Here is a 22865-nt window from a genome sequence, read left to right as displayed (position 1 = left end):
AGCTAATGATCATTACAGGCAAACACTCAGGCGCTGGAGAACTGGTTGCCCACTCCTCTTATGCTCGAGTAGATGACGCCGATTACATGCAGGTGTGCAGGGAACACACCCTCCAGGCAGCAACCTCCTGGCTCTTCCTGGTGGAAAAACAGCAGAACACCACCCCACAAGGCCAAGACTCCAGTGCCCAACATAACCAAAGTAGCGAATCAGAAAATACAACAGCAGATTTTTAGTACTGAAATTGCTCATGTATGTTTTATACAAGTTTGAAGATCTTATAACATGCTAATTTTTGCGATCAAAATCTGCTGTTTGATGCACCAGATAAGAGGAGAGGTCAGGTCAGTTCTGTGCGGTTCAGGAACCAGTTTGAAAGAATGAAAAATCATGGATAGCGGATAAAATTCGACCCCACTTTTTTTGAGTAAAATGTTTCACTATGAAATAAGCACATCTATTTTTCCTACCCTGGTAAAGTACGTGGTAATGGTGGCTTAAATAGTGGGAAGTTTCATCCCATGATCTTAGAGACCTGCATGGTCTCCGGCATGCAAACAGCAACAGATCATTACGGGCTATACATCAGAACGCATCAGATAGTAAAAACCTGTATGATATAAAAGTAATTGAGCTAACACAGCTAGTCAGACCACTGGGGTGGAGCTGTCTTTTCTTCTTAACACACACAGTGGTCTCCGAAGACTTTGTATTTTGCATTTTTATCTAAGGTGTTTCCTTTCTGGCTTTGGTATCTGATGACTATGTTGAGCTGTTGGTGTAATTTTACGCATTTGATTGTTTGAATAAATTCTGGTTGATTGTGAAGTTTAACAGTGACTGTTGTCTTTGTAGTTTCACTTTTACACATGACCATAATGGACCTGGGGAGACGAGATAACAACGAGCAACAGGTAGAAAAATATCCCGTTCTCAACATGTAGTCTTTGATGAAGACTGTGGTATTTAATACCTTGATGAGGTCTGCCGTATTTACTGTAAAAGCTCCATCTTCTAAGTTAGAATCAGGAAACGTATCTTTAGCCAATTGCAGTAATTAATTCCACACATCAACTTTTTGAAAAATAAAGTTTACGGATGTAATAAAATCATTCTTGCTCTCTATCTTCATACTTCATGTGTGTTGTTGTTGATATGAGCGTGTGTGCATCATCAGACTTCTGTGCACAAATTTGTGTGGTGCAGCTGGCAGCCGGGCAGACAGGTGGGCTGGTAGTTTTCCCCTTCCAGAGAGTCGTAGCCTCACAAATGTTCCTCTCATTCCTGTTCTTCGTGCTCCCCCCTCCCGCTGCGCTGCACTACCTTCTAGTCTTGTTAGCTGCTGTTTTTTTAATGCGCTGTCCCAATCTGGAGGGACATATGTAGTCACACATTTCAATCCCTTGCGCTCAGCCTCCTTAGAAATTGTCCCACATAAATGTTGCAAATTAGCGGGACCAAATGGCCTTTTATGAATTCTTCTGTCACCCAAACAATTTTCCATTGGCAACTTTTATTCTAGATTTGATGTGCATCTGTTAAAGGAAATAAAGGGGAAAACAACAAGAAAATGGCTTGAACAGATGTCTAAGCTTCCATCTGTTACGAACATTGTCCGTTTTCCTAAAATATGATTTATGAAAATTAAAACAAAAGACATTGGGATTCTGAACTTGGAACATTTGTGCCTGGATTTCCTGGCTAAACAAACTGTGTCTGAACGAAGTGCAGCACTTGCTGAGATGCGAACAATGTCACCCCAGTAGCTAAAGCATTTGTCCATGAGTGTAAATGTAAGCGTTTATGTGGTCCAGAGTAATGTGCCAGAACCCTCTGCCTCCTCCCTCCATCTGCTGAAGCCCCCCAGCTGGACCAAGGTCACTTCTATCCTCTCCGTTGCTACGGATGTGCATCTGTGTGTACATGCATCTAAGGCTGCGTTCACACTGCAGCTTGAAGTGACCCAATTCCAATTTTTTGTCTAATTGGATTTTTTTGCTATGGCCGTTCACACTTCCAATTAAATGCGACCTGTATGTGTTCTGCAGTGTGAATGGACAAACGACCTGAAGTGTCTCACATGCGCAGTAAAGGGCGTAATAATGTAAGCATTCTTAGTGTTCTTTGTTCTTTGTTCTGTTGCAAGTAACAAGAAACCTTCGACATATAAAACTCAGGTTAAAACAAATGTATTTTGTTAAAACAGTGTTTCCTAAACTTGTTCAGACAGAGGGACCACTTCACCCATATAACAAACACTCATGGACCACCTAACCTGAAATTACCCCCACAATAACACAACTTATAATTCAACCTGAAATGAAAATATTAGTCTCTTAACTCACATATTGTTGTATTCTTTGTTCATCCTAATGAAAAGAGTTGTGCTGTTTGGTAAATGTGACTGGTCACAGCAAAGCCATGGACACGTCTACTTGGGCTTTTTGACTTATTTACAGATTCTGAAAGTTTCTAAGCTTTCCAGTGATGTCAACAAAAACACACACACAAGCCTTTACAACAGTCTTGTGTGTATTAATAACATTTAGGGCTATTTGTGATTTAGAAGCACAATTAAAGAAAACTAGATTTGAATTGCTTTAACAGAAACAAAAAATCATTTTCTGCATCATTAAATATAAAAATAATTAACCCATTTCTATCAATGACATTTACTTATTGTGCATAATTATATAATTATTTTTATTTTATTTAATACAAATAACAATAGCTGTTGATGTGCAAGCAGCATTATTTATTACTAAGCAAAGTCATAAAAAACAGAAACGTTCGTAGAGTCGAGTCCTTCTGCTCACCACATAGAGCCGTTCAAACAAATCCAATCACTAGTGAACGACACATCAACACTCAGCAGCTGTGACTCAGCTTCCTCTGATCAAAGTGTAGGTATGTAAACATACCTAGACTTGTTTTCTTTCCACTGGTACCTGCAGCTTTTTTTTTTTGAGTGACCCTGTTTAAGCCAGTTTTCCATCATTACCTTTAACACAATCCTTTGGTAAGCCAACTGTAGCGTTGCACCTTGAGCTCACGTCACAGGAAATAAATGGTTGTTTACATGCAGTACTCGTGGACCAGTGACCTGGGGACCACAATTTGAGAAAAACTGTATTAAAACAAGGGTTTCTTGTTTTAACACTAAACTTTCTCCTTATAACAAGATATTTCTCCTGAATTTCTTCCCAGTTAAACACTTCTACTGTTCTACAATATACAACAAAATTAGATGAACCTCTATTTCTTTATGCTAACACTATCGCTAACTTACTTTCAAATGTTCCCGAACAAATTGGGTCAATTTGAAGTTGCCAGTTCATGAGTTGTAACTGGTTCCTTTTCTTGGTAGTGTCAGCTGTTGGGTGGCAGCAGTCTTTGTAGGAATGTTTTTAGGAAAACATTCCTACAAAATGTTTAAATTCAGATATTGTTATTACGCAATAGTCAGCCACACCCCTACCTCCTCTCAGACTGACTACTGACCAGCTTTCCACCTAACGGGTCCGAGAAGCCTCTTACTCCAGAGTATTACTACAGATGAGAATTTAGAGGACATTCTATCTAAGCTGGGAGCGAGAAAGATACGTCTAGACTAACTACCTTCAAATCCTGAAATTATGACCTTTCACAGTTAATGGGCCAGACATCTAAGTAGCCCGTAGTTGCCTGGCTTCAGAAACCACTCAAGTTAACGGTAGCTCTTCCTCTATTAATAACGTGCACTTGTTAAAGTCTAGATAACTTTAGAGACTCGGCACGAGTCCCAAGGTCATTATTTATCATAACCAAAGAAACGTCTGAAGCCCCCTAATTCACTAGGATCATGAACATTGATTTTATGTTAATCAGAAGAATTAATTTTCAGATGACTCAATTAATTTAACTGTCCACCACATCAATTGGACTTTAATATTTTATTAGCAAGCTTTAGCAAGGGAAATGACATACAGCTACTTCAATCAAAAATTGAAGTAGCTGTATGTCAGAGGGAGGGAAGTTTGATTTCTAGAAATTTAGAAATCAAACCTCCCTCTAGTCCCTATACTGTGTCACCGATCTACAAGAGAGGCCTTGGGATGCAGTTCCACTCGTCCCCAGATGCTGAGTTGGTCTTGGCAGCAGAAACTTAAATATCCATGGTCAGGGATCTGTCTTGTTCTGGCAGAATCCTTTTTAGAATAAATCCAAAGTCAAACTGGTGAGAATCCCCCACAAGCTCAGTTCTTTATCCATAGACGATCTTTGTCTATCCCCTATGTCTACTGCAGTATTGTTGAGATCTTTTTGGTCGAGTGTAGGGCGATTGTCGAATATGAACCCGGGCTGTTGGTAAACGAATCTTGTTTCCTTCTCGAACAGTGCAAAGTCTTCACCTCCCCGTGGTTTCAAAGCGTCGCCCTTGTCTGATCTTGCATCTTCGTGTGGTCTTGACTCGAACACTGAGGAACAAAGAACACCTGTTCTTCTCTCGCATGTATTTTTATACCCTCTGTATTTCAGTTGTGTGCGCATCTGCGGCTTACACAATTCTCTATACTTCTGCATTTCGGTTGTGCATGCATCAGCTGCTTGCACAATTCTCCTTGCAACATTTTCCTTGACGTCAAACACCTTGGTTAACCATTGACTTCTTCCCCACTCGACTCTTGAACTTCCTCTTTTACTACTGCTGAAGTAGTAAAAGAGGATGTTGAATGCAGTTCCTATCTGCACTCAACATCTGGTGCTCTTTGCGTTTCACAACACCACTTCCTGTTTCTTCTGTGCTCACTCGCAGCCTCTGGTTTCAACACAGTATGAGACTTTGCCATCTAACTTGAATAAGAATATTCATTTATGATTTTTTTCCATTTACCTCTTAAATCAAGTTCACATAACTCATCACATTAATTAGTAGTACATTTTAAAATAAGGATTACATAAGTTTTAATCACACCAAATCATAATACAGATTTACTTATTGCTTCTAGATTTCTGTTACAATAAAGATTATATAAGTTTCAATCAACATCCATCCATCCATCCATTTTCTTGCACCCTTTTTCCCTCAGTGGGGTCGGGAGGGGTGCTGGTGCCCATCTCCAGCTAACGTTTCGGGCGAGAGGCGGGGTACACCCTGGACAGGTCGCCAGTCTGTCGCAGGGCAACACAGAGACACACAGGACACACAACCATGCACACACACACTCACACCTAGGGGCAATTTGGAGAGGCCAATTAACCTGACAGTCATGTTTTTTTTTTTGGACTGTGGGAGGAAACCGGAGTACCCGGAGAAAACCCATGCATGCACAGGGAGAACATGCAAACTCCATGCAGAAAGACCCCAGGCCGGGAATCGAACCCAGAACCTTCTTGCTGCAAGGCAACAGCTCTACCAACTGCGCCACTGTGCAGCCGTTTCAATCAACATTAAATCATAATTCAAGATTACTTGTTGCCTCTGGATTTTTGTGATCTGTTTTCTGTGTGTCCTGGAAAGATCTCAATCAGTCCCAACCAGGTTTCACAACAATATTCACCTCAGGATATCTGCAGGTTTCTTAGGGTACAGAACTATGAACAATATCGCAACACCAACACCGTGAGTGTTGGTGTTGCCTACTATTCATATAAAGTACTCGGGGACCACTTCTTTATTATTACACATCCACATTTGTACAGGACGGGTGGCAACCCTAACTGTAGCGTCTATTCTATGCACCTTATAATGCGGTGCGCCTTATATATGAAAAACGTTTTAAAATAGGCCATTCATTGAAGGTGCGCCTTATAATCCGGTGCGCCTTATAGTGCGGAAAATACGATACACACTTGCTCTGCAAATATTGGTGCTATTTGCAAAGCAGCCAATACAGGAGTGCAATTTATTTTCCTTAGTGATGATTGGCTCTACCCTCTACAACAGAAATATAGGACTGTAAATACCATCTTCTACTGTGCATAATAATGCCTATTCATGTATATTTGGTGTTTGAACATTTAAATAAGCAGTTAGAAGCATATTCAGAGGGAGTCTCAAGTACTGGAGCATTTAGCTGTGTTGTGACCTTTTTACACTTATATGTTGTTCAGTATGATAAGTGACTGATTTACAATTATATGTTAAGCATAGATTACATGATTATTATTAATTGAATTGAACATGATTGTATATAATTACAAGGATGAAGTGAAATATATTTAATTGCAAGACATGATTTATTTGAAAAGAAGAAGTCTTTTATTTTGAAGAATGCTTAAGTATTTGGTTCTGTTTTGTCACTATCTTGCTTTGTTGATATTTTGGTTGTCTTGGTTACGAACAGCTGTTGCCGTTATCAGCTGTCGCCGTTTTCGCTCTTCAATAAAGAACTGAAACGAGCCTCCGTTTTGTTTGAAGAAGCTTCACTCCGTAACAAGCTGTTTGCTTGTGGCTGTAGTCCTGAATCATGGTGACTTGTGTTGGATCAACTATATGAATAAAAAGGTTCAAGAACATTTTCAACTGTGTAGTCACATAATACAGCAATCAAAACATTTGGTATTTAAAATGTTAAGAATTTGTTTAAACAAATTCCATCAAGTGCAGCTAATTCATAAGCTGAATTAATTATTGCATAACAGGTGAAGTACTTGAAGGATTCTTCCTCAACTCATCATCAGCCCTGGCCATCATCAATAGTAACAGATTTTGTGATAATGTAAGGTGTCAGGAGCTGAAGGCCAAGGATTGAGGCTCTTCAAAAGAGAATATGCCAATATTTACTCACCAACAATGCACGATAGAGTACAACGCAGCGATTCAAACTATAGAGGTTTGTGATGAATCTCAAGGCTTCATAGTAAACTGCCAAGAGAACTAAGCACTTTGACGAAACCTTCATATAAATTACATCTCCAGTCAAGCAAAAACACAAGTCTGTTCTTAAATTCAAAATAAAGACAAGGTTTAATTCAAAAGAAATATCTGAGTTTCATCTTCAGTTTCTTTTACCAACAGTTTTATACGAGAAGTTCAATGGGAGAAAAACAAAAATCTAAATCCTGTGGTACTTGTATAGATCAACCTTCAAAGCATGAAGAGAGGTGATAGATGGAAAATTCAAAGAATTTCATTTAGAGTTAGAAAACATCATTTTGATTTTTAGGGCTAATATACAACTGCATAAAGTTTGCAATTTGAAACTATATTAATGGATTGTAGGCACTGATAAAGTCCTGAGGTATGGATCCAATGGAATACTTCACAGGGTCTTTGGAGTAGAAATAGAAATTAGTGTTGCATGAAAGCTGCTATTCTTTACTATGTTCATTCTCAAAGATAAATTTCTTTATGTAAAAAAATAGCTTGCTAAAACTGAAGATGTTTACTTGCAAGCTTGCATTGCTAGTTTCATTAGTTCACAGTTAAACAACTCACTATTGTTTGTCTTTGGCAATAAAAAGAAGTTCAACAAGCTAATCTGCTCTTATTCTAAGGATTAAATCATTTTTGCAAATGTGGTGGGATGGTGTTCCACCCTCCCCCACTCTGTGCACCGGGCGGGGCGAATGCCTTTATAGTTGGGCGGGCCGCTGCAGGGTGCGTGCGTCTTTGTTTCTCCCACTGTTGCTACGGTCGCCGGCTACATGTCGGCTTGTGGGTGTGGTCGACTCGTCTGTGATCGTAAGTGGCAGTTTTGCTATCCGTGGCTGAGATCATGGTTGGTTTTTGGGTGCTACACCTGTCGTGCGTTTCTGCAGTGTTGCTCTGATGGCTAGTGATGGGTAAATGAGGCGTCATGAGGCGTTTCGACTCATAGCAACACCGTATTGATACTGTGTTGATACTGTGTCACTCAATACTGACACCTGCTGGCCATTAAAAATTCCTACAGGCAACGTAGTGATTTGATGACCTAGTCTATACAATAGGATTTAAGTCTTTATATTTTATTGAATATTATATGTTGTATTATGTCATATCTTCAGTTACATTTAAAATATATTTGATATACAATCAATAAAGAATGTGAACATGTACCACAAAGTGAAAATTTAAGTGAATGTGTTTTTGGAATGAGGATGCATGGACAGTTTTTTTCCAACATATTTTTATTTTAAAAAAGTTTTTACAACATTTTGAAATTGAGCCTGTTACGCTTTTTTGACAAAATTTCTGCTGTAGAAAAAAATTAAGTAAACTCTACATTTACAGCGAACCCTTGTTTTTCTTAGGGGTTGCGTTCCGAAAATAACCTGTGAGGCGAAATCCGTGTAGTTACCTTTAGTTTTTACAGTTATTACACAGCATAAATAAATACTGTACATTAAAACCAAAGAACAAAACCTGTTTTCAGGTCAGCGGATGTGCGTGTGCATCAGTCGGGCCTTATTAATGTGATCCGCAGTCATGTCATTAAAGCGTTTCCTCCAAGCTGCTTTGCGAGATTCAAAGCTGTATCTACGGCAGAGCGACGGATCTCATCAAACGAGCCTCCGGTCAGGTTTTGTGCTGCCTCTGGCCACAGTTGTTTCTTTTTTTTTCCAGCAGACATTGAAAGTTTCTATTTCCATCTCCTGAGTGGCCAATCTGTATTAAACACCGTAACTTTATTGGCACTCAGGTAGCGCGGAGACTGTTTTTACCAATCATATGGTCAATTGGGACGAAGAACACTGTGAAAAAAAAACTACACAAAAAAAATGCTAAACAGAAAAGTGAACCGCGTTACAGCGAGGGTTCACTGTATATGAAATAATTTATAAAAAGCAACTGAGTAATTTGTAGAATGGCTGTATATCTGAGTTTATCTAGGTGAATCTGGGACTTCATTCTCATGCCTGGCCTCATAATGCCTCAGCATTGAAAAGGTGGATTTAATTCGATTTGAAGCTGTTTACTTGAAAAGACTTGACATTTTTTACTCAAAGTCTTAAAATTTTGTCTCATCGGATTTTTTTTTCCTCTCCTTGGGTTGCCACCGTATCGTGGTGGAGGGGTTTGAGTGTCCCAATGATCCTAGGAGCTATGCTGTCTGGGGCTTTATGCCCTGGGTAGGGTCACCCAAGGCAGACAGGTCCTAGGTGAGGAACCAGACAAAGCGCAGCCCGAAGACCCCTTATGATGAACACAAACTTTGGACTTCGTTTTCCCTCGCCCGGATGCGGGTCGCCGGGGCCCCACTCTGGGCTTTTACCCACAGAGCCCGGCCGGGCTCAGCCCGAAGAGGAGACGTGGGTCCCCCTTCCGATGGGCTCACCACTTGTTGGAGGGGCCAAAGGGGCCGGGTGTATTGTGCTATGGGCGGCAGCCGAGGGAGGGGACCCTGGCGGTCTGATCCTCGGCTGAAGAAGCTGGCTCTTGAGACGTGGAACGTCACCTCTCTGGTGGGGAAGGAACCGGAGCTAGTGTGTGAGGCTGAGAGGTTCCGGCTAGAAATAGTCGGCCTCACCTCGACACATGGCTCTGGTTCTGGAACCAGTCTCCTTGAGAGGGGCTGGACGTACTTCGACTCTGGAGTTGCCCACGGTGAGAGGCGCCAGGCTGGAGTGGGCATACTTGTTGCCCCCCATCTGGGCGCCTGTACATTGGGGTTCACCCCGGTGAACGAGAGAGTAGCCTCCCTCCGCCTACGGGTGGGGGGACGGGTTCTGACTGTTGTTTGTGCTTACGGGCCAAACAGCAGTTCGGATTACCCACCATTCTTGGAGTCCTTAGAAGGGGTACTGCAGAGTGCGCCTCCTGGGGACTCCCTTGTTCTACTGGGGGACTTCAACGCTCACGTGGGCAATGACAGTGAGACCTGGAGAGGCGTGGTTGGGAGGAACGGCCTCCCCGATCTGAACCCAAGTGGTGTTCTGTTGTTGGACTTCTGTGCTCGTCACGGATTGTCCATCACGAACACCATGTTCAGGCATAAGGGCGCCTGGTGCACTTGGCACCAGGACACCCTAGGTTTGATGATTGACTTTGTCATTGGATTTGCGGCCGTATGTCTTGGACACTCGGGTGAAGAGAGGTGCGGAGCTGTCCACTGACCACTACCTGGTGGCGAGTTGGCTCCGGTGGTGGGGGAGGAAGTCGGTCAGACCTGGCAGGCCCAAACGTGTAGTGAGGGTCTGCTGGGAACGTCTGGCGGAGTCCCCTGTGAGACGGAGCTTCAACTCTCATCTCCGGCAGAACTTCGAGCACGTTCCGGGGGAGGTGGGGGACATTGAGTCTGAGTGGACCATGTTCCGTGCCACCATTGCCGAGGCGGCCTATCAGAGCTGCGGCCGCAAGGTTGTTGGTGCCTGTCGCGGCGGCAACCCTCGAACTCGTTGGTGGACACCTTCTGTGAGGGATGCTGTCAAGCTGAAGAAGGAGTCCTATTGGGCCTTTTTGGCCTGTGGGACTCCAGAAGCAGCTGATGGGTACCGACGGGCGAAGCGGCATGCGGCTCGGGTTGTCGCTGAGGCAAAAGCTCGGGCGTGGGAGGAGTTTGGAGAGGCCATGGAGACAGACTTCCGTACGGCTTCGAGGCGATTCTGGTCCACCATCCGGCGTCTCGAGGGGGAAGCAGTGCAGCACCAACACTGTTTATAGTGGGGATGTTGTGCTACTGACCTCAACTCGGGATATTGTGGGCCGGTGGGCGGAATACTTTGAAGACCTCCTCAATCCCACCAACATGCCTTCTGTTTAGGAAGCTGAGCATGGGCACTCTGGGTTGGGCTCTCCAATCTCTGGGGACGAGGTCGCTGAGGTGAGAGTTGGACTCCGCCAAGGCTGCCATTTGTCACCGATTCTGTTCATTACTTTCATGGACAGAATTTCTAGGCGCAGCCGGCGTGTTGAGGGGATCCGTTTTGGTGGCCTTAGAATAGCATCTCTGCTTTTGTAGATGATGTGGTCCTGTTGGCTTCATCAGATCGTGATCTGCAGCTCTCGCTGGAACTGTTCGCAGCCGAGTGTGAAGCGGCCGGGATGAGGCTCAGTGCCTCCAAATGCGAGGCCATGTTCTTGATCCAGAAAAGGGTAGAGTGCCTTCTCCGGGTCAGGGGGGTCGTCCTGCCTCAAGTGGAGGAGTTTAAGTATCTGGGGATCTTGTTCACAAATGAGTAAAGAAGGGAGCGAGAGATTGACAAGCAGATTGGGGCAGCATCTGCTGTGAAGCGGGCGCTGTACCGGTCCGTCATGGTGAAGAGAGAGCTGAGTCAAAAAGCAAAGCTCTCGATTTACTGGTCGATCTACGTTCCCACCCTCATCTATGGTCATGAGCTTTGGGTCATGACCGAAAGGACAAGATCCCGGATACAAGCGACCGAAATGAGTTTCCTCCGCAGGGTGGCTGGGCTCTCCCTTAGAGATGGGGTGAGAAGCTCGGTCATCCGGGAGGGACTCAGAGTAGAGCCGCTGCTCCTCCACGTTGAGAGGAGCCAGTTGAGGTGACTCAGGCAACTGGTCATGAAGCCTCCTGCACACCTCCCTGGTGAGGTGTTCCGGGCACGTCCCACTGGGAAGAGGTCTTGGGGAAGACCCAGGACACGCTGGAGGGACTATGTCTCTCGGCTGGCCTGGGAACGCCTTGGGATTCCCCCGGAGGAGCTGGAAGAAGTGGTTGGGAAGAGGGAAGTCTGGGCCTCCCTTCTGAAGCTGCTGCCCCCGCGATCCGACCCTGGATAAGCGGCAGAAAATGGATGGATGGATGGATGGATATATTAGAATCAAATGGAAATTGTGTGAATGAAAATGTTTCGTTAGTATTAGAAAATTGCTCAGGTTTATGGTGAATGGTGTTTTGGAAAATGATTGTGTTAACTTTTATACTTAGGATTGAATATAATATTTGATAGGTTTAAAAAAATAAATTATACTCCATTCTGTTCTGTTGATTTTATGTATTTTTGGTTTATGGCAGGACTAATCTTTTGAAGTGCTGAGTGCAGAAGAACAAAATTGGGTTTGTGGAGATAACCTTTCCTCGAACTAATTACAGAATTTAAGTTTGTTCCTGAGAATCTATGTGGGGATAAAAGCGGGTGAGATTCCAGATTTCACAGCTATCTGTGAAATACCTTTCTCTGTTTCTCTTTGCCCAGATAGCCGCAGGAGTTCAGGACAAGCTCTCTCCCTTTGTTAAACGAAGGGGCAAATGGCCTGTTATCTTGGCAGTAAATTGGGGGTGTTCTACGTTTCTCTGAATGTCCAAGATAGCTCCCAGCTGGTCAAGCAGAGGTACGCCTTATTTGAATATATTAAAGAGGATAAACATGCGTATACTATAAAGGTTTGTGTGCAGGAGTCACAGATTCAGACTGCTGCTTTATTTTCTTCTCCAGACAGTCTTTGCCTTTTTTCTATACTTTTTTCTATCCTCTTTGTCTCAGGTAATGTTCTGTGTTGTTCCTTGTTTGGATTATTATCATTAAATTAATAATTTTTCATTACATCCTGGGTCTACCTGCGTCCACTTCCTCACCGCAACTTACCACTTCATGACCGAAGGATCCGACCACTACCGATGAGGAAGTCCATACCATCATGGACGACAGGAAGAATCCCTGGTGGGGTACTCGTATGGCGATCTGTCCACCAGGAGTTGGACCACGACGCCACCACCGTAATGAGCCGCCGGAGGTCGCGGCCCCTGGGCATCGATGTTGCCGCCGCCCTGGGCCGCCAGAGTTTCCTGCGTTCGCTGCTGATGAGCCGCCCCCCACAGCTCAAATCCAAGGACATTTATAGCATTGAGTTTGAGGAGGATTTTCTTTTTTTTTCAACATGTTTCACGATGACCCGTTTATGTTAGAATTAGTTTATGATAGTTCATGAGCTCCACGAGGAATTTCTACAAAAGAGAAGATTCACCTCACCTGTTCCAGCTCCGTCACCCCCACCACTCACTCAACCTCCGCCAGTTCATTTCTTCTCCTGCCGCCAATGTCAGCCCGTCTCCAACCGCCGCCGTATGCCTGTCTTCTGTCGCCACAGTTCCCCTGGCTCTGGGAGTCCGGGTTAACAAAATAGCCCCTGATCGTCAAGCGGCACGGCTAGTGGTGTGGCCCGCTTCAGAGTTTCCTGCGTCCGCTGCTGACGAGCAGCCGCCCGCTCCAGAGATTCCTGCGTTCGCTGCTGACGAGCAGCCGCCCGCTCCAGAGATTCCTGCGTTCGCTGCTGACGAGCAGCCGCCCGCTCCAGAGATTCCTGCGTTCGCTGCTGGTGTGCAGCTCCCCGAGACTGCTAGTGCTCCTCCCGAGACTGCAAGTGCTCCTCCTGAGACTTCTAGTGCTCCTCCCGAGACTTCAGCCGGCCGTCCTGCCGGCCCGCCAGGACCAGCGGCACCTCCAGTGTCTGCTCCGTCCGAGCTCCCAGCGTCTGCAGCAGCCGGCGCTCCGCCCGGCCCTCCAGAGCCTGCAGCAGTCGGCGCTCCGCCCGGCCAACCGCGGCTCAAGCTCTCCCTCCTGCATCGCCGCCCACCGCGGCTCAAGCTCTGCCTCCTGCGTCGCCGCCCACCGCAGCACAAGCTCTTCCTCCTGCGTCGCCGCCCACCGCGGCTCAAGCTCCGCCTCCTGCGTCGCCGCCCACCGGACCTCCCACGAGAGGTCCACCTCCTGTGCCGTGGTCGGCCCCCGGAAGGTTTTTCTGTTTGAGTTCCTGTTTGGATTTAGTTTTGTTTCCTGGACTCTAGCCCTCCCGCCGTCGCCCCTCCACCCACCTTGTTGGGTTCGGTTTTTTTTGTTTGGGACTGTTTTCTGGACTTGTCAATCTATGTCGTCTGCTCCGGTGGATGCCTGTTTCCCCAAACTGTTCTCTGTTGTTCCTCGTTTGGATTATTATCATTAAATTCATCATTTTTCATTACATCCTGTTGAGGAAAAATGACTATTTTTAGTGTTTAACACAGTTTAAACCTTTTAGAACAAACTGTGTCTAACTGCATCCACTTCCTCACCACAACCTACCACTTCATGACAACATGGACTGAGCTGGTTTCGTCAGATCAGCCTGAATGTTTCTCATTAAAACAATTTCTTGTAATTTTAAGACATTGTTATAAAATTGCATCTTTATTCTGCTGTAACGATGACTGCATTCTTGCAATTAAAAATTCTTGTAGCCTGACCATAATGCTCCCTTTTACAACTCACAAAACAGATGATTGAAATAAAGGCGGTTTTTGAAAGTATTTTCTGTGATTTTATTATAGAAATTGAGGACAGGAGGAATTGATTAAAATCAAGTCTGGTATGAAAAAAATCTTGCAAGTCATATCATCCAGCCTTATTCAGTATATTAAATTATATGACTAACTACATATTACTTAATATTCACATTTCTTTGCTGGTATGGTATTAATATCTCATTCCTGATCAACATGCAAATACTTGATATAACGTAAACACAGAGAAGGGGGAAAAAAGGTTTGTGAAATGTAGATTTTATTGTAGGTACCAAACAGGATAGCGAAATGAACAGTGAATATACTTCCTAGCAGTTACTCATACATCAGACTTGTTTGTCTTTATTGGTGATGAAAACTTGTCACTCTGGAGGAGAGGAAAACTGGCTCAGCCCAGTCCAGGATGACTGCAGTGTCAGGGTAGCCCACAAAGTCTGCAGGTAGATTTTTGCGTATCTGGTCCTAATTTAACCAAGTACTGTAAATAAAAAGTTAGTCCACGTTGTGATGATACAACAGACCGTGGACTGATGAATGTCGTCAGCAGGTCCAGGTGCTTGGATCCAATGGAAAGGTAATCAGCACAGCGGCTCAATCATTGCTCAGAAACACATCACAAGGTGTTGTGATGCAAACCTGAAAAAAAAACTAATAAGTGTCCATATTTAGTTGCACAACGTAATCAAAACTAATAAATCCTCAGCTCTTTTTGAGAGTTTGCTTGAAAATAAATTGACAATATCTCAGGAAATTAAATGTTAAGTGAAATAGTTCTGGTATCACAAAGAAAATGCAAAAAATGTTTCAGAGGTGTAACAACACTGAAGTTACTGAGTAACACTGAACTGAAATATTTACTACTTGGAAAATGCATGTTAAAATCTGAATATTCTTGAAATTGTGCAGCTGAAATTAATTTAAGGTACTAGCAGACAAAGCACAGTGTTCGCCTAATATCTGTACCAACAGTAATAAAAAAAAAATCGAGTCATTAGTTTATAAAAGTCGAGGCAAACCTAAATTTACCATTTCAAAAACAAAAAGCTGTGGGAGAATGCAACTTCATAGCCTAATTTTCTAAGCAGAATCTCAGAGAAAAAAAAGAGAAATTACGTTGTGTAACGCAAGAACAGATTATAGCAGCCAAGTGGAAAAATTAACGTGGATTATAATTACGTCTTTTTCATGGTACAGATCTCGCAGCTTTGGCTAAAAACAATAGGAGCAACCAGGACCCGGAAGCAATCTATGTGGCATAAATTTAAACGAATACGCCACCACCTCTCGTGGCATATTCCCCATTGTAAGGTCTATTCAGGGGTCCTGGAGAGGAGGGTCCGTCGGATAGTCGAACCTCGGATTCAGGAAGAGCAGTGTGGTTTTCATCCTGGTCGTGGAACACTGGACCAGCTCTACACCCTCAGCAGGGTCCTGGAGGGTGCATGAGAGTTCACCCAACCAGTCTACATGTGTTTTGTGGACTTGGAGAAGGCGTTCGACTGTGTCCCTTGGGAGGCCCTGTGGGAGGTACTCCGGGAGTATGGGGTACCGGGCCCTTTGATACGGGCTGTCAGGTCCCTGTATGACCGGTGTCAGAGTCTGGTCCGCATTGCCGGCAGTAAGTCGGGCTCGTTTCCGGTCAGAGTTGGACTCCACCAAGGCTGCCCTTTGTCACCGATTCTGTTCATTACTTTTATGGACAGAATTTCTAGGCGCAGCCGAGGTGTTGAGGGGATCCGTTGTGGTGGCCTTAGGATCGCATCTCTGCTTTTTGCGGATGATGTGGTTCTGTTGGCTTCATCGGATCGTGATCTGCAGCTCTCACTGGAGCGGTTCGCAGCCGAGTGTGAAGCGGCCGGGATGAGGCTCAGTGCCAACAAATCCGAGGCCATGGTCTTGAGCCGGAAAAGGGTAGAGTGCCTTCTCCGGATCAGGGGGGTTGTCCTGCCTCTAGTGGAGGAGTTTAAGTATCTGGGGATCTTGTTCACGAATGAGGGAAGAAAGGAGCAGGAGATCGCCACGGACGATCTCCTGCTCTCCTGATGGATGGACCGGTACAGCGGGCGCTGTACCGGTCCGTCGTGGTGAAGAGAGAGCTGAGCCAAAAAGCAAAGCTCTCGATTTACCGGTTGATCTACGTTCCCACCCTCATCTATGGTCATGAGCTTTGGGTCATGACCGAAAGAACGAGATCACGGGTACAAGCGGCCGAAATGGGTTTCCTCCGCAGGGTGGCTGGGTTCTCCCTTAGAGATAGGGTGAGAAGCTCGGTCATCCGGGAGGGACTCAGAGTAGAGCCCCTGCTCCTCCACGTCGAGAGGAGCCAGTTGTGGTGGCTTGGGCAACTGGTAAGGAGGCCTCCTTGACGCCTCCCTGAGGTGAGGTGTTCCGGGCACGTACCACCGGGAGGAGGCCTCGGTGAAGACCCAGGACAGGCTGGAGGGACTATGTCTCTCGCCTGGCCTGGGAACGCCTTGGGATTCCCCCGGAGGAGCTGGAAGAAGTGGCTGGGGAGAGGGAAGTCTGGGCCTCCCTTCTGAAGCTGCTGCCCCGTGACCCGACCCCAGATAAGCGGAAGAAAATGGATGGATGGATGGATGGATGGATGGATGGATGGATGGATGGATGGATGGATGGATGGATGGATGGATGGATGGATGGTCTTAAAATTTAAAACATTATTTATAAAGTGGCGTCATTAATTAATTTCACTCATTCCGTATCAATATGCGCAGACCGTCCCTCTGTTTTTCCTCTCTCCTTATGTATGTATGTGTGTGCAGCTGCAGCTCAACCAATCAAATTAACAGGATTTGGACATTTAAAAAAACACGGCGACGCTACATTGCTCAGGGAACGAAAGACGAAATAACCGCTCGAATATGCTTCCGCGAGTAATTTCTTTTGGCTACATAGGTTATGAACTTTTGAATAAAAAACGAACTGCAACTTGTAAAACATGCAAGAAGAGAAAATCGGATGGAGATGCCACGACGTCCAACTTTGTCCGGCATTTGAAGCTTCACAAAGATGGTAGGTGGGGCTTTTCTTTTGCTGTAAGATAGTTGACTTTAGCTAACTTCGTGTTAGCATGTGTACTCCGGGTTAAATTGGTGATTTACCATAAATCCGGTCCTTCAAATGCCTCCACAAATAATGTGCACCGTGTTATTAGCTCAGGAAGCCGGTGGATAGTGAGCGGGGCTCCGGAACAGAAAGCACATTCTGGACCTGAACTCAGGGAACAGAGTCTCTCTGTCCCATCATGATGATGAGCCGGTCCAGTATCATCTAAGGATGGTTGGTGTATTTGAAGACATCTACGTTGGGAAATTATATTGACAATATATTGTTTACTGCAGTCAGTGCATTAAGTCAACTGTTTTTGACTTAATGCAGTGACTGACTATCACATGTCGCACAGAACCCATTTCCAAGTAGCTTTGCTGGAAAAACAAATTAAAAAATCCCGGTTTTTTTGGCCATCTTTAAAAAATTTCTGTAAAAATAAAAATTTTATAATCTCACTGACCCTGAATATAACACTAAGTGGGATAGTTAACTGAGTAAGACATAAAATGAGCTCATTATTTTGTGTTTAGTGATTCTGACCAGCTTGATTCACACATGTTTTTATCAATATGGAGATGTGAAATTGGCTGTAGATTTGACCCACTTGGCCTGACAGATATTTATTTTACCATCACATCCAAATTCAAAACCACTCCACTTTATTTGAAATGATTTTGATTTTTTCATGTGGTTTATATGTTAAAACAGACCAAATACAGTGACTGTCCCAAATAAATTTTGCGTTTAGAATATCTGGCCCATATTTACGGAGGACTGAAACTAACATACTTAGCAATAAAAGCAGAAAAATAAATGCACCAGACTTTCCTGAATTTACTTGTGTCAACTTCATATATACTTATTTCATTTTTTGAAAACTTTTTTTTATTGAATATCAGGTTTAACAGAACTGCGCAATAAAGAGGTCCAATTTAAAAATGTCTGTTATACTTTGTGTTCAGCTGCACATGTTCTATCATTTGAGATAAATACAGATGGTCTATCATTTGAATTTTATGTATAATTGCAAATTATAAAAAAAACAAAGTAAAAACAACTCGAAATGACTTGAAATTAAAGGTTCCTGACTTGAGACTTGACTCGACATTTGCCTGTCTTTACTTGAGACTTGACTCGGACTTGAGGACAGAGGCTTGAGACTCACTTGAGACTTGCAACACAGTGACTTGCAACACACCTCTGATACACAGTAATCAGTGTTGTATTCCGACAAGCACATTCACAAGGTAATCATAAATCTACATTGTTGTAAATGGCATAACTGCTTGCCATGCTGCATTAACTGCTTAGACTTTTTTTTTTTACTCGGTGTCATATTTGTGTTTAGATTTATCTTTTCAGAGATGGAATGCGGTAAATCTTGTTACAGCTAAAAATGGCATGGATAATGTTTCAAATATTTTACAAGTGTAAAATTTTTAATAAATCTCTACGAAGTAGATATTTTTCCTAGCTCTACTAAACATTTCCTGATACAGAGTATCATTTTACTGCATTCAGTGTTAAAGACATTAAGGTAAATCAACTACACATTAGAAAATAAACATTTTCTTGCCAAGATCTTTTTGTCTTTATATGACAACCAAGAAAATTAGATAAGAAAATTAAATAGTAATATAAGTATTGGTCATGGTTGGATTACTTTTGGTGCTAAAAGAAATCAAAGGCATGAACGTTTATTACTTTCATTGGTGTCTATGCACAAACAAATGATCATCTCACTCACACAGGAGCACTGAAGGCCAGTCTGCTTCAGTTAGCCAGGAGTGGGTCTGTGCAGAGATATCTTCCAGATGAATTGGTGGTAATGAGCGTGTAGTGGAACTGATTCCTCCTCCTCCTTCCACCCACCCAGTAACCCTCCACTCTCCTTCCTTTACTCAGGGCTCAGGTGTGCAGCACATGGCATCACTCCCAATTCCTCTGACTCTTTTTTTTCCTCCTCACTTTTTTTTTGCATCTGCTGCCATTTCCCTCAAAAAACTTCACCTCGACTTGCTGTATTTGCACGCTATTATTAGCTCGCGTTCTGTTGAGCATGCCTTTGTGACAACGTGAACACTCACCTGGACCCATGCTTCCTGTGAAGATGTGCCACTGGGCACACTGTCAGCTCGTGCTCGCATGAGGGCAGTTTTCAGAAAACCAAATACAGTTATTCAAGCAGTGCTCCTCCTTTCACGTGCCTCGACATTCATGCACAGCTCTGGGAATAACAACAAGCACACAAATAATGACATCTTCAGCAATAGGGGCAGCTAAAGAGCAATGTTATTGAGGAGAGAAGGTCAGCAGACTGGGACATAGAAGAGAAGCTTTGTGTTCTGAGGCAGATTGAAGAAAAATGCCTAAAATGTTTAAAAATATATTTCTTGCCACGTTTCCTTTGGAGGGGGTTGGACATTTCTTAACACATGGATACATATGCTTCAGTTTTTGTTTTTTTTGTTTTTTCCAAAGCACACACACAGGCTTGTCTGGGGCAGGTCCTCAGGGATGGAGGCACTTGAAGGAGTGACTGCCTAATGAGGGAGAAAATCTGTTTTACTTTGGGACAGGAGGCAGAGCAGCAATTAACACAGATTGAATTTACATTACACATGCACTAATTAAAGACGCAATTGACATCAACACAGAAACCTGGGTGCGACCCATTTAATCATTAAGGATTTGTTTTCAAAATTATCCTTAAAAAATTTTAAAATTAATAAGTCATAAATATACATAAAAACATACCTGTTACTTCTTGTGGTGACAATTATACTTTGATTGCATGAACGAACTCAAAGACTTTAAAAGTGTAAAACACTACATTTCTCTTTCTCCACTCAGATTTAGTTAGTGATGTTTCATCAGGTTATATTAATGCTTGTATGTACGGTAGCAGACAGGTGCAAATATCTAGCAAACAGGAACACGCGAATGAACACAAAAACACAAATGCAACAGAAAACTCTGAAAATGAAAAACGCAGGAAGTAAAAACCGTTAACAAAAAAAATATTCAAAAGGAAAATGATGCAACCACAAAATGCTGCAAATAGCAAAAACAACAACAACTATAAAATTCTGCAAACTTGTGCCACAAAATTGAAGTCTTCCAGACCACAAGGGGGAGTTGCCCGCCAATTAATAACGGACCAGACCCTCAGTAAAAATGGGATGTCATGATTTAACTTAATGTCCAGCAGTGTGGAATACACTTTTAAGTTGTGTCAGGAGAGGGTAGGTTACTTTAGCTATTAAGACACTACTTTGTTTTGACTCACTAGGAAAAACACTTTAATCTTGTTCAAAAACATTAAGAGCTAATTAAAATTAAATTAGAAAGGTGGGACTTTTAATTTCATTTTCAATCATCCACCATGCTGAGGTGAGTAGATTTGCATCAGTTCAGACAAGCATAGTGTAGCACAAGATTAATGTACTGTTTATGATTATTGTTGCTTACTTTTGCATGCTCTGTGGAAAAATATGTAAAGCACGTAATTTAATTTAGATACATTTCAGATATCTAACAAAGCATGACATCATTTATTACTCTCAGTTTTCACTGTAATAAGTGAGGACAGCAGCTTTCACAGGATGAAAATTAACTTTATAAAGCTATGGTAGGAAGCTAACACTTTAACTAGATTTTTTTTGTAAAAATTTCAAATTGGCTGATTTCCTCTGTATTTCATCTCACTCATATCAGGTTAAGCTGGTCTACATTCAATTTTTTGGTAGCTTTAACAGAACTTAAACCATTTGAAAAAAAATTCAGCCAATGAAAATGAAAGTGTTGAGAAAATACATCATAATTGAAATATGGCTATGATCTCATGCTGAAATTTCACGTGGATCCTGGAGCAGCAGGATCCTTGATTTCAAGACTCATCATCAAATTTGTCAAATAATTCAGTGTGCCAGTTCTGTCTGGCACACTGTGTAGAGACCCATTTTTGTAAACTCGTCCATAGCGGCATGCAATTAATTTGATCATGAAAGCTTCACACAGAAAGCCTTATACACTGACTTTGTTTTGTATATGAAGCTAATGGCTTCTAAATGCAGCTTACGATTCAGTAAATGGCAAAAGGGCTAATTCACCCAATTTTTCACAACCTTGAGTCTTTAATATGCTCTGGCTTAAAAAAATGCTCAAACCACAACTAGAACATTCTGCCAGTCATTTAAACTCTATCGTTTTTTTTGCATACGTTTTTCTTTATCTATAGCATTTGCATACAATTATAATCCGTTATGTCATGAACAAGCATGCAGAAAAGTAATATTATCCAAAATATGCAATAAAATGTGTCTATTTCTAAGAAGGAAATATCTGAAATAATGTGCCAATGTTATTAGATTATTAAATTCTAACTAAAATGTTTAAGGAAGAGGATTAGGACCACAGAAAAAAGTCAGATTCTGACTTTAATCTAAAATATTAATCTTGCACATCAATTGGTGCTACTGTAGATGTTATGGGGCCTTAATCCTCTTCCATGGTTTACCACCTCATAATTTTTCACAAATACCAGTCGGCTCTGTGGAAACATTGGTATGCACGTTTTTTGTAAGACAAGTCTTACAAAATGTGTTGTTGTGTATCATGTCTTTGTGGACCACGAGTCTGTTGAATAAAGCAATCATCACACTTTTATCAGTGAAGTATGACTGTCCAAATAGAAATGAAAACCTTTGCCCCTTTCATGAGACTACTTGCTTGTAAGTTATTGGTTTCAACTGACATAATGAACAGCTTTTGAGTTGATTTTTTTCCCATTATTCCTTTGCTTTGGATTTATAAGAAACAAACGTTAAAATAATTATTCCATATTTATCAACCATGTAGCCAGAAATTTTCAATATTTACTATATTCTTGCCAAACTTATTTTCTCTTATCATCAGATTGAAAACTCATATCTTACAAAATAAACAGGGACAAAATATTTTCATAAAAATGTATTTATTTCAGTAACATACAAGCAGATATTCAGCCTATGTTTGGGGAATTATGAAAAAACATTCCTATAATTTAAGTATATAAAAGATGAAGAGACAGTGAAGAAGAAGATGTCAGGAGAAGGAAGAGGATAACTGGGAGATTCTGGGAAGCTGCATCCAAACCTCTCTCCCTGATATTTTGTCTGAAACAATAAAAAACAAATATTTTCAAAATAGTTCAAACTGTAAGAAGATAATTGAAAGGAAGAGTATATTTCACACAGACAAAAAAAAAATTATTTAGAAACTTAAAAAATCCACAAGAAAGGGAATATTAGTAACTGGAATTGGAAGAAAACACTGGGCAATGTTCAGAAGATAATATCTTCAGAAGTCTTCTCTAAAAAAGAATATTATATTTTGATATACGTATCAAACGGTACATATAGCCTACAAAAACATTAAATTCTACATATCACACATTGAACCGCTATGAACATCTGTTCAAGCAGCGGAATACAACAAGGTGACTTGCCGAGATCAGGCGGGGAAGGCACTCCATTCACCCGCTGAGCCTGGAGCCGTCTGGTCCTGTTAGCGGGGCTACGCTACTCCAAAAACTACAGAGCATATTTCCAAGAAATTTCATGAACTAAGTGCATAGATGAAGCTGTGAGGACTACTTTCTAACCAAAA

The 22865-nt window shown here is 42.5% G+C and overlaps 1 protein-coding gene across 5 annotated transcripts in view; it reads right to left on the bottom strand.

Annotated features, from left to right (window-relative positions):
- The window catches only part of LOC103477553 (uncharacterized), a 67987-nt gene that overhangs the window by 5762 nt on the left and 39360 nt on the right, over window positions 1-22865 (bottom strand). For 4 of the 5 annotated variants that reach the window (XR_001777543.2, XR_535666.3, XR_014090563.1 and 1 more), the window contains exon 5: window positions 17-4457. Coding sequence is in view for 1 of the 5 variants with exons in the window: in XM_081614710.1 (XP_081470836.1) it covers window positions 22732-22789 (58 nt within the window). In the remaining 4 variants the exon portion in view is untranslated. Of the gene's footprint in view, window positions 1-16; window positions 4458-17570; window positions 22790-22865 lie in introns of those variants that run through there. The other variant, XM_081614710.1, reaches the window with a different exon arrangement.

The sequence above is a fragment of the Poecilia reticulata genome, chromosome 2 (assembly GCF_904066995.2).
Source record: "Poecilia reticulata chromosome 2, P_reticulata-male-v2, whole genome shotgun sequence".
Lineage (NCBI taxonomy): Eukaryota > Metazoa > Chordata > Actinopteri > Cyprinodontiformes > Poeciliidae > Poecilia > Poecilia reticulata.
The sequence above is the reverse complement of the archived record's forward strand: the minus strand, read 5'-3'. Positions and strand labels throughout refer to the sequence as shown.